At 44.4% G+C, this 12,938-nt stretch overlaps 1 protein-coding gene across 1 annotated transcript in view; it reads left to right on the forward strand.

Moving 5' to 3' along the window:
- Positions 1 to 11,066, forward strand: part of LOC117582874 (protein similar) — a 55,904-nt gene extending 44,838 nt beyond the window's left edge. The window contains 2 exon segments of the mRNA XM_034270943.1: positions 765 to 1,528; positions 10,230 to 11,066. Coding sequence (XP_034126834.1) covers positions 765 to 1,528; positions 10,230 to 10,871 — 1,406 coding nt within the window. The 3' untranslated portion in view covers positions 10,872 to 11,066.
- The last annotated feature ends 1,872 nt before the right edge of the window (positions 11,067 to 12,938 follow it).

The following is a 12,938-nucleotide window of genomic DNA, read 5'->3' on the forward strand; positions in this document are numbered from 1 at the left end:
GGAGGGGGAGCTGCGGGAGAGCTAATTGATGTGTGGATCCAAGTTTTTCCATTCGTTTTTCTTTGGTCTCTTGCCTGGCAGCTGTCTGAGAGGAAAAGTGCTTTGTAAACGATTTTGCGCAATTTTCACACATTGCTCTCTTACCTTTGACACATGTCAGTGGGAGCGTAGGGAGCGTAGGGTCTGGTCGGCAATGTGATTGATGCCTGCCATGGATTGGTGTCCCATGGCCCTGTCCGTTGTATTGACTGCGAGTGCCTCCAGATGTGACAGTCAGATGGTGGCTGCCTTTTAGGCCTTTATGATAGCTGCCCCACCTTTAGGCTAATCCGCTGCGTGATTTATGTCACTCTTAGATACAGTTTTGTGTATCTATTCTAGAGTGAGGACAAAGGCAGCAACAGATGCACAGATACACAGATAGAGATACAAATATATGTATCTGCAGCTTTGAGAAGATTCTCTCTCAATTATTTATGTGCGAAATGTTGCTGGCTGCTCGCTGCTGGCTGCCTGCTGCCTGGCAGGCAAAATATTATTGTTTTAAATTAGCATCAATGTCATGGGCAAAGGAATTAATTTTGTCTTCGAATTGAGGCATCGAGGAGTGGGCAGGCAGCAGAGGGGATACCAGGGATTAGGCAGCATGTTTCGACATCCCACAAGAATTTAGCACCTACATTTTCCCCTCCTCCATTTCCATTTCCATTTCCATTTCCATTTCCATTGAGAATATTTAATATTTGTCTGACGAATTCTTTTAGCTTCCAATCTGGACTGCTGGGATCTGCTGCAGATGAATGTGGCGGAGGCTGCCGTTAGTCCGGCTGCCTCGCCCTCACCCTGCAAGGTGGCCTCACCCATCCAGCTGCTGCAACACCAACAGCAGCACCTGCAGCAGCAGCAGCAGCAGCAACAGCAGAACATCATCCTGAATGCTGTGCCCTTGATAACCATTCAGAACAACAAGAGCATCCTGCAGCAACAGCAGCAGCAGCAGCAGGAGCAGCTGCAGGAGCTAATGCTGAGCAGCAAGCAGCAGGCGCCAGTGGCCACCATGAAGCTGCTGAATGGAGCGAGCATTGCGCCAGTGACCACCAAGGCAACCATACGCCTGGTGGAGAGCAAGCCGCAACAGACAACGACACAGCAGCAGCAGCAGCAGCAGCAGCAGGTGCAGCAGAGACTCGGAAAGGCAACCATGCTGCAGACACTCGTGCCCCAGCAGCAGCAACACGGAAACAAGCGACACCTCAACAGTCAGACGAGCCAGGGAAACCCGGTGGAATCGAAGCGCTTGAAGAGCGGCACCCTCTGCCTGGATGTGCAGTCACCGCAGCTGCTGCAGCAGCTGATCGGCAAGGACTCGACCCAGCAGCAGACACTCGCGGCCAAGAGGGCGGCCAGCGAGCGCTGGCAACAGACGGCGGAGGGCAAGCAGCAGCAGAAGCTCCAGCAGCAGCAGCAGCAGCAGCAGCAGCAGCAATCGAACTCGGTGCTGAAGAATCTACTCGTCAGCGGACGTGATGTAAGTGCCGGCTACTGCATTGTGCCCATGCGGCCCAAGAAGCAGCTGGCCAAGGTCTAGACTCCCCAGACTCTAGAGTTTCTAGAGAGACCTCCACCCGCCACTCAATTAGCTAATGGAAGCCAACGCCAAGGCTATGATTAAACCAAGGAGTTGCTAAGTTACTCGTAAACCACACACGGACAAGCCCATTTCTACAATTTGTCTTTGTAAATGGATCGATTTTATATAAAAACTAAAACAAAAACAGAAACAGAAACAAACCTCTCAAGTGAGAGCACGGAGGGGGGGCGTTCAATTCGTGTAGTCCCTAGACCTAGGAAGTAGTCGATAGTCGCTAGCAGATAGACGATAGCCCTAGATGATAGCTGTTAGACGATAGCCCTAGATGTGTAAGACGTGGACTTTAAAATTATAAATTTGTAGACTATTTAAAATAGTGCGCGGACAGCAGCTGCAGCTGCGGATGCGGATCTTAAATCTTTAAGTTTTTAGCTTGGCGCGCGATTTGTTGATTTCATTTTAAGTTTGAGAGCCGTAAGCCATAGGCCATAAGCCGTAAGCCGTAAGCATGTTGTTATATCTTATCTGTTCTGTTGAGCATATCAGCTAACTAACTAAATTCTGTTGTACATAAAATAAAGCTAAAACAAACCGTAGGCATAGGCTCGATCCATCGCGAGTGCATCACAGATCATCGCAGACTCTGGACGCAGTAGTTAGAGAGGAAGGCGATAAAGCGGACGGCGGATGATTAAAACAATTGCAATAAAATTGTAAACTATTTAATTCAAATATGGCAACTTTAAGTTTTTTACTGTGATAGCATTTGTTGCTTTTGTTGTTTGAGTTTCCGATTCTTAATAATTGATTCTTCTGGCTGATCCGTGCGAGATATGCTTTGATCCCTATGATTTCTGTTATTCGTGGAAGATTTTGAATTTGTTAGATGTGTAAGCAATTGGACTGAGGGATGCGGAGAAGTTTGTACGAGAAGTGGAGGATAGAGCCAGGTCATAGCTAGGGACAGTCAGTCAGACGGCGACACTCAGCGTTTGATTCGAATTCATGTTTGTGTTGTTTGTTTTCCACAAAAAAAATAATTTAAACAAAAACTGTGTACATTTGTCAAGATTTGTGAAAATGAAAAAGGAGTAACAAAATTTTGAACATTCAAATTCGAGCGCTGAACGTACAAACAAAAACAAAATGAGAGATAAAAAGTGGATAAAAAGGAAGCAAAATCCCTAGATAAGAAATTTAAGACAAAGGAAAACACAACACACTTTAAGCTAGAAGACAACAATTCTGTGCACTAATTCTCTAGTGAAAAGTCAGACACAACACACACACACCACCCTCACATATACATAGAAATATTATAAACGTTTTAGCAACTATTAGAAATTAAAAGAACAATCCTCGTGTTGGGCTGAGCACTCAACGGTTTATACATTACATAAATATATATGTCTAGTAATATATACGAATACCTCTAGACATACGATACATATATTTATACATATAGTAAAGAAAATAATAGAGCGTATGTAGAACAAACCTCGGGTCGCCACTGAAGCTTTAACTTGGCCAACTCCAACTCCCGACTCGCTGGAGCAGAGAAGCGCCTTTGATTCGTTTTTAAATTTAGTTTGTAGACATTTTATTTTGTTTCTATTATTTGTAGCAGTTTTTAATTACACAAAAAACAAAAACGAAAAAAAACTTTACATACATACATGTACATAATATGTAACTTATGTATGTATATGTATTTTACTTGAATTGTTTCGATTTCTTTCTCTGCTTTAAATATTTGTAAGCAACTTTTTATTGATTTTCTATACTGTGCCACGTACTGACCTACATACATTCCAGTGGCCCGCTCTGGTGGGGGGGGGTCACAGGTCGGGGTCCGTGTTACACAACGAATTTCCCATTGTGCCCGCTCCCCTCTTACCAGCTTAATTAACTTTGCCGCTGGCCCCTGCCAGGCCTTGGCGTGTCTGACGCACATATTTGCCCCTCCCGCAACCCCTCGAAAACGTATCCAAAATCATAAATATCCAGATGGCAAATACTGAAATACAGTCAGTCAGTCAGTCGCATGGGTTACAGGCAAACAAATTTACACGCAACTTTCCAGCCACTGCCACTGCTGACAACCTGCCTGCCATTCTGCCCACAATTTAAAATGTCAGCGCCAGAGCGTTGCCTGCGACACTATTGACACTACTTTACTCAGGCCATTGAGCTGGGATTCCCTGGGATCCCGGCAGCACATTAGCATTCCAGCGCGTGTCGCATTCTCGCTTGAAGTTTCCCTTTCCGTATTGATTTTGCACCTCTCTTAGGCCCACAATCTCCACTTCCACTTACACTTCCACTTCCACTTCTACTTCTACTCTTACTCTCACTCCCACTCTCATCTGTGTCTATCCTCTGGCTGTTGTATTTTCCTTTTTGTTGGAGCACACACACAGCTGACACAGCTCTGGCGCTCTCTCCGCTTACTCTCTGTCGCTCTCACTTTCAGTTTCACTTTCCGTTCAGGCCACCGCCACCGCCAACGCTCTTTGCCTTTGCCTTTGCCTCAGTCTCTCTTTCTGGTTTTGCGGCACGTGTCTCTTATGTATTCGAGTGCCCGGGATGGGCTGCTCTGCTGGTTTTATGGGCAACACGAGCTTCCCAGCCCAGGCACTTGTGCGTCATGACTGCGGTTCGGCGCCGCCTGGTTGTGCCCTGCACTAATGAATCGTCCGCTTCCCCTAATTGGCTGCGGTAGCGGTACTTGCAGCATGCCTCAGCCAATTTGCATTATCCGGCGACACATGTGTGTGTGCCTGGGTGTGCGTGAGCAAATATTTGCTGCCTACTTAGGGGCGCTCTATGCAACATTTACCTTATTTCTCTTTATTTTTGCGTGGTTTCTTTTGTTGTTGTGTGTTTTGTTTGCTCCAGCAGCAGAGTGGAGTGTTGGCCTCAAGGTGCAGGCTTCACTGGTCGAAATAGAACAATTCATAGAAGAAAGATCGGAACCAAAACCGAACCGAAACTACCTCGCGGGCACCACACGGCACTCGCAGTACTGTAAACCGAAACTACCTCCGGAATGGAAGGGAATAGCCAACTCTCTCAACGAAAGAACGGAAAGTTCTCTCGCAATCAGCTCAGAAATGATAGCAAAAATATACTTTTAGCAGGAATCAACCTCAACCCCCCCCCGAGACGAGACGAGACGAGACTAACTCTTAACATTTAGACAAATTGAAAAGCAATCCTCGAGTCCTGTATGTAGCATTAAAAGACGAAGAAACTAACTAGACAAATACCAATATAAGAATTATATTATAGATTCCTCTCGATAATCATTTAGTCAGAGATCCAGAAATCCAGATCCCGGTGGGATTTGAGAATATTTGAGAATAATTATTATAGCCCGAAAAGACTGTGAGCCGAAAACTCTCAAAAATTATATACACAACTCGAAACTTATACATAGAGATGTAAGTGCTGGAAGAGAGCAGAGCAGAAAGGGATGTAAATACTTAGGATAAGATGCAAAAAAAAACACCAGAGAACCGATGACACTAAGCTAGAGAACTCTCAAAAAATTAATCGATGTGGCTTTAACTAAACTAAAAATTAAAGAACTAACTAAAGTATAGGAGCAATCCAGTAATCTGCCTAATACTTAGATATATGAGGAGCTAGTATTACGATCCTTACCCAGAGCAAGTCAAATTTGAATCGACTAACGATAACAATAACATTAACGACTTCCCCCAATCAGCCCCCAAAATCCCGCATTTAGTTGAATTTTTCGCGTTACGTATGGCAGGGAGAGAAGGAAATGGAATGGAATGGAATGGAATGGAATGGAATGGAATGGAATGGAATGGAAAGCGGTGCATAAATGGGTGGAAGATAGCTTTATCGTGACGGCAGTGCAAAGAGAGTGGAGAATCGAACAGAAAGTACATACAACACCACAAATATACCACATATACCTCAGTACATGCATAAGTACGATCGTGCAGACGATCACATACTACTACCTCGTGTACACCCATACATACATATGAGATGTATGATCGGAGAGACATTTATACATTTAACTAAAATATACATACATACCTCTAATCCCCCGTATACCTATACTCCCCTTATACACCCCTAAACCTACTCCGACTTTTGATAGACACACACACACACCTCTTAGTGAATGAATGTTGTGCGACCCTTCGATTACGATTACAAATAAATACGAATACGATGATTACCCCTACGATTACGATTACACGATAACGATGACGATTACGAGTTGAATCGTTTTTTACTACCTCCAATTCTTGTTGTATGTGTCACGCATTTATAGCAAAAGGAATTAGCTAAACTAGAGCCCAAGTATGACTAAAACTAAAACTAAATTAAATCTTAAAACAAAGCTAAACCAAATCTAGAGCAAGTAACGTAAACTTAAAGTAAAACTAAATGTTGTGTCATTTTTATAGCCTAAAACCTACATACCTCGGTAACGAATAACGAAAATGCTTCTTCAGTAAGTCAAGAGTCAAGAGTCAAGAGTCAAGTAAAGTAAACGTAACGCAAAGTACATTTTAGTCAAATTTTTGTGAGTAAAGTAAATCCACACCCACACCCACACCCACATCCTTCCCCTCACTCAGTCACTCACACACCCATGCCTAAATCAGATTTATTGTGCAACTTTATTGGCTGTGCTGTAATTTTGTTGGCTAGCAAATAAAGACAAACTGGCGAGGAGGTGGCAAGCTACCGCCGTTTCAGCCAACTCATCATAACTCAAGTCAAACTCAAACTCAAACTCAAATCCAATGAGAGCGCCATGTCGTAGGTGACAAGCACTTTGTGCCCCTTGGCTGCAATTGATTTGGCGGCTGGATGATTTTGATTAATGCTTTACGTAGAGCTACGTGCGAGTATAGCCTGTGTTAGAGATTGAGACAATTTGAAGTGCAAATAGGGACTCGCTCAACCTCTCCCTTGCCTGTCTGATTAATTGTGCAGGCATTATGCAAAATTAGATTATGATTGCCTCTACAGGTTGCAGCAGTCCTTCGCTTTAGTTGTATCTCTTTGACTTTGTCAGACTCTGTCAGACAGTGTGAGAACTCATTTGTCAAAGAGTCATTTTCGATGGGGCATTACTTTAATTTGCCATGCCAACAAATCTTCTTGCCGGCCAGTTAATTTGCAACAATCATTTGTGCGCCGTCAGCGGCAGTCTCTGTGGCAGTACGCACAGCAGCTTACACACAAAATACACCGAGAATACCTCCTGAGATCCTTCCCCACCAAACACCCGCACACAAGAAGTTAGCGCAAATTGGAGCATAGTTAGCTGGAACTAGCCTTGAATTAGACTCGGAATCGTAAGGCTAAGTGCTGAGGCAGAAAATATATATATATATATATAGTGTGTAAACGCCGCAAAGTATGCAATATTATACACCTATACAACCATATACACACACAGAATATATATACAAGGAATGTCAAGCAAACTTATACATATATATTATATCTACATGCGATTGCATCTGTGTAGTACGATACGCGATACTGAATATGGATTATGGATTATGGGTTATGGAATATGGAAAATATGATACGATATGATATCTGGATTATATAAAAGTATTTTAATAAACTTTTAATAAATATTTTAGTAAATCCAAATAAAAGAATAAAGCTAAAATCCCCGCAACCAGCGAACCAACAGCCTCGGACCAACCTTCAGTCCTCCCATCGAGGAGGAAGCAGACACAAAGAAGCAGCCCTCCCGCCCCCCAAATCGAAGAGTGGAAATTGTGTGTTTTCTTGGGGAAGTGGAAATCTGTTTACAACTTTGTTTTCTTTTTGCCGCTCTTCGATTTATGTGCATATATTTGGACTGGGGCTGCCCTCGAGCCCTGCCAGCCAGGGAATTGATTAATCTCTATTGTGTGCTCGCTGGAGACTCGCTGGAGACTGACTGGCAATTTATTGAAATCTTTTCGATTGGTATAAATGATGCTGCCTGCTAATCAAGTCCGCCAAACTGCTGCTCCTGCTCCTGCCTCTCTGAAGCATCTCTCTCGTATGCCGAGCACACGTATAACTTTCTCTCTCAGATTTGGGTTTCGCTTCCTGGAACAGAATTTAAATCTTTCGCTTCGTTTGCCTGTGAAATAAATGACAAATTTTCGTCACACACGCACGACGAAGTGACGAAATGAAATTGTACGCAATCTGCCAGCATGGCAGAGGCACACGCAAGCTCAATCCTTGTTAAGAGTGGAAATATGCCTGACGACAATTGCATTACGTATACGCCGCAGTGGAGTCTCCATGCCACTGCCACTGCCACTGCCACGGCTGGTGTCGCTGTTGCTGCCTCGTGAGTTATTCAACTTTATTGCTTATTGATTTCGAGAGGCAATCAGGTGGGCCTCTCCCGTTTTCAATTTCAATTCCTCCTCGTTATGCCATGACTCGGGCAGGAAAAAATGCAAACATCTTTGGGCTGGCTGACTGCTGGCTGGGCAATCCTTTGCTTCCTTCCTGCACGCAACAAGCAAACGGAATCGACAACCCGAGGCAGCGAAGCCAATTTCTATTGAAGTATTCCCAGGAGTCTGCCGGCCAAATTACGCAACGCAACGAGAGTGTGGCAAGCAGTTTAAACTGCTGCCCAGGCTGAAGCTGAGGCTGAGACTGAGACTGGGACTGTACCTCCTCCCATCCATGCGCACTTTAAGGACATTTGCTGCCTACTTCTCTATGTGCCCCTTTATTGTGCGGTGACAGCAGATTTTTGTGTGCAAAAACTTGGCCAGAAGTGGAAGCAAAGTTTTGCCTTTAATTACTTTTGTTTTTCTATTGGACTTTCCAGGCTCTGGCCTGGGCGTGGCGCAGCGTCAATGAAATGCGTGCTAGGCCGTGCGTTGCCATAAAAAAGCAGGAAAAATCCAATTAGATGGCTTTAAACGGCTGCACAGCTAGGGGAAATCCGCCATAAAGTTGAGTCGAGGCTCAACATCAAAGTCGGAGTCTGAGTCGAGTCGAGAAGTGAAGTGAAGGCTCCTCCCGTTGGGGGCTTTCGGCTGCCAATTATCGTAATGTCCGATGGCAGGCCAACGCACCCGGAAACCTTTTGCCGCGTACAATTTGTCTAGGATTCTGTAGCGTGAATAGTTTCGCTTTTGCGTGGCAGCAATTGCCTTTAATAATTTATTAGAGCATATTAGGCCCGTGCCCATGAAAGTACAGAGTGTAAGGCGGCTCGTGGCACGGCTCCAGGCCAGGCCAGGACAGGACAGACATATATCAAACAATAAACCTATAATGCCACGGCCATCGATGTCCTCGGGGGGCAGTGCGCGTGCCAGCAGAATTTTTCACCATTTCGTTACGCATACGCCCCGACGCACACACAGAAACAGATAGGAAGATGTTTTATGGGTCGTTCTGTCGCTCCTATCGCTGTGTCGCGGCAGCTGTTAATGTGTCGTCCGGGATGACATGCCTGGAGGAGCAGCAGGCGGTAAAGACTTTCACTTGCAGGGGGATTGGCTGCTGTTTGCCCATCGATCAACTTACAGCACTTTCGCTCTCTGTCGAACTGCAGCAATTAGCGCTCCGCTCTGCTGCAATCGAAGACAAACAAAAACACCATTTGAGCATTGCCAGAGGATGGGGCTTGGGTTCAATAGACTGCACTTGAACCCCGCTTTGTCGCTCAGTCGTGGACAGCTCATGAGTACGCTGAGGCGCTGTCGGGGCCAATTTTTGGCAACTTTATCTTCGTCATCGGCCGTTGTCATTATTGTGAATTGCAGGAGGCAGCCATCGACACTGATATATTCCTTACCCCTCCACTTCCTGTCAGACTGTCTGTCTGTCTGTCTGCTGGGAATAGACTAGGACTCCGGTTTGTGGGTGGAGTTCTTTGTGTCAATCTCAAATGCACAAGCATAATAAAGCTGGTCGCTGGTTTCTGCTCGTATTTCAGACCCGTTCCGTTCCGGCTGTGGGGCCATCATTAAAATATGATTTATTGCGGCCATTCTTCGACTTGTTCCTTGTGGGATGTGGGTGGCTGTGTGGCTTTTCTCTGGCGAGAGGACTCCACTGGGACCAAGTAAATGTCTTCTGGCTTTAAACAGACTTGCCCTGCCCTGCCCTGCCCTGCCCTGGCCTGACTGTGGCTTAGCCCACTTTTTACGCTCGATTTTACAATTCTCGTTTGCTCGCGAAAGGTATCAAAATGTTGCCTCCACCTCCCATAGAGTTAATCGCTGGCATTTGCATAGAAATGAAGTCAAAGGTTACCTACTCCAGGGAGTCACGAGTCACGAGTCACGGGATTCAGTGGGGAGGCTAATTAGGCTGCAAATTGGTTAATTTCAATTAATTTACGTTCAGATTGTGCTCCTTAAGATTTGATTGTAGTTGTAATTGAAACTCGTTTATTAGATTAATAATAAGTAAAGTCAGGTTAGTGTTTAAGCAAAATCGATCCATTTACACCAACAAATTGTTTGCAGGGAAATAAAATAAATTGTCACCGGTGGGCGCCAAGTCTTGGCTTGACTTCGTTCTCTGTAATCCTGTGCAAAAACCCCCAACTAATTCACTCTTTTCCATTCTGCTCTTCTCTGCCACCCCATGAAAACAGGTGAACCAATCCGAAGATGTATCCGAACCGATGATTATAGATGACAATTGCCTGGATCAAACTGCACCAAAGTCGGGCTACGGCAAGTACGGCTTGCCGCTGCACTGCCACACCTCGACATTGGCTGTGCTGCGTGATTATCATCACAATCCGCTGATTAGCGGCACCAACTTCCAGCTGTCGCCAGTCTTCAGTGGCTCTGATGCCGGCGGTGGTGAGGGCGATGCCGGGTCAGTGGTCTCCCTGGACGACTCGGTGCCCCCGGGCCTCACAGCCTGCGACACAGATGCCTCCAGCGACAGTGGCATCGATGAGAACAGCCTCGTTGAGGGTGCTTCTGTGTCGCCACGCAAGCGGCTGCACGTCAGCCATAGCGAGGAGTCTGCTCCGCCGCCTCTCGATGTGTTGCCACAGCAGCAGCAGCAGCAGCAACAACAGGTGCTGGGTGAGGAGGAGGTCGAAGGATGCCCCACCACCCACAGCAGGAAGACATCGATATCGTTTCTGGACAACAGCAATCCCCTGCTGCACACCCCAGCCATGATGGACCTCTGCAACGACGACTACATCATGAGCGAGGGCGGCTTCGAGTTCAGCGAGAATCAGTTGGAGCAGGTGCTCGGCTGGTCGGAGATCGCTTAGGAAGCGGAATTGGCGATTGTAACTGTGTGCATGTGCGTCCAAATTGTTGAAATTACAGTGAAGAATCAAAGAGGTAGCCAACCCTGAGCATCCCCACCACAACCCACCCGAGAACGGAGCCCAAACATAAACCCTTAACCATATTTGAATAGTTTTGTAGCCACGTTAACTGCCTAGAACGGAAGAAAATATGTATATGTATGTATGTATGTACATGTGTGTGCATGTGTATGTATTTGTGTAATTTAGTCTTAATGTTTTTCTACAAACAATTTACACAAACAACAGCAGAAGAAGGAGGAGAAATTTGCAGCCAGAGAGAAAAAAAAAACAAGCAAGAAAATTAAATCTTGAATACAAAAAAAAAGTTCATAGTTTTTGCCTGAAGAAAGCTCGCAATCGAAGAGGTTTTTGGTGATGGGTTGAGGTCGTTTTTATGACTTTCCAGCTGTGACGACAAAAAAAGTTTTTAAACACGTTTTACACATCAAAAGAGAAAAATGAGAAAAATGAATACAAAAAAATCAACAACAATAAATGTAACTAGCAATGTAAGTCAACAATTTCAATGTTTTCAATTTCTAAACGACACATTTGTAGCTGTAAGATGAAAACAACAAACAAATAATAATAATTGTAAACATCCTTTCCAATTTCTTAACTTAACTTCAGTCAGGCTATATTTTGTGCATTTCTATCAATTAATCTGTCAGTCTATCTATTTGTGTCGATCAATTTCGGTCATTTTTCAACTTTGTTTTTCCCGTTCGTCCCGGTTCTTTATGTAAATTAGTTTTAGTTTTGTTTTAGGCGCAGCATTCACAACAAATATCTATCTATCCATATTTAGTTAAGCGTTTCAATCAAGTCTTTCGACATTTTCAGTGTTCTTTCAAACTGTTTATTCTTATATTGTTTTGGCAAATAAATATAGAATTCATTTTGATGAAATGAAAGTTGCATGCAGAAAATCATTTGTCTTCTACTGTATGAAACGGAAACAAGCGAAGGTTTATCTCTTTCAGTGACGGCCATTTGCATACCCCGGTTGCCTGTCGAGGGGTGCAATATGTGTTTCCAGGCCTGGACAGCTCTTTGAATTTCCGCGCCAACTTTAACATGGGACCTTACATTGGACATTCAACATTCAGCACTCGACTGCACGCTCTGTTAACTAACATGATAACTGTTAAATTTCGATACATTTATGTCTATCGGGGCATATGTAGTATGTATTTATATTTTCTACATGTAAACTCGACTGTTTCATGGTTTATTTTTGCGATGGATGGCGCCACTCCTCAAATTTAATATGGACCAATTGTAAGCCGCAGGCAAAGCAATAGTGTGACGAACTTCGTTGTGGCATTTCCAACCATCAAGAAGCACTCCGAGCAGAAGCAGAAGCAGGATACTGATGCCCAAGGTTCGGTAAAAGGCGCGCATCGTGGCAGTGGAGACTCGGCAGCCTCCGGCTCAGAACTGTCGCTCCCAATCATTAGCCTCATATGTGCGAATGAATGCGATGAACTGCTTAAATACTGATCCACGTTTTGCTCTTAAAGAAACTTTTGGTCAACTATTCTTACTTCAAAAAGATGAATGCCACCGGAGGAAGTATTTGCTTTTTTTATAAGCATGCAACTATTATGGCTGGTATTTGAATTTGAATTGAATTTCCACGCTAACTTAACATGGGACTTTACATTGGACATTCAACATTCAGCACTCGACTGCACGCTCTGTTAACTAACATGATAACTGTTAAATTTCGATACATTTATGTCTATCGGGGCATACGTAGTATGTATTTATATTTTCTACATGTAAACTCGACTGTTTCATGGTTTATTTTTGCGATGGATGGCGCCACTCCTCAAATTTAATATGGACCAATTGTAAGCCGCAGGCAAAGCAATAGTGTGACGAACTTCGTTGTGGCATTTCCAACCATCAAGAAGCACTACGAGCAGAAGCAGAAGCAGAAGCAGGATACTGATGCCCAAGGTTCGGGTTCCGGCTCAGAACTGTCGTTCCCAATCATTAGTCCCATATGTGCGAATGAAT

This window comes from Drosophila guanche, unplaced genomic scaffold (assembly GCF_900245975.1).
Source record: "Drosophila guanche unplaced genomic scaffold, DGUA_6, whole genome shotgun sequence".
In the NCBI taxonomy this organism is placed as follows: Eukaryota; Metazoa; Arthropoda; class Insecta; order Diptera; family Drosophilidae; genus Drosophila; species Drosophila guanche.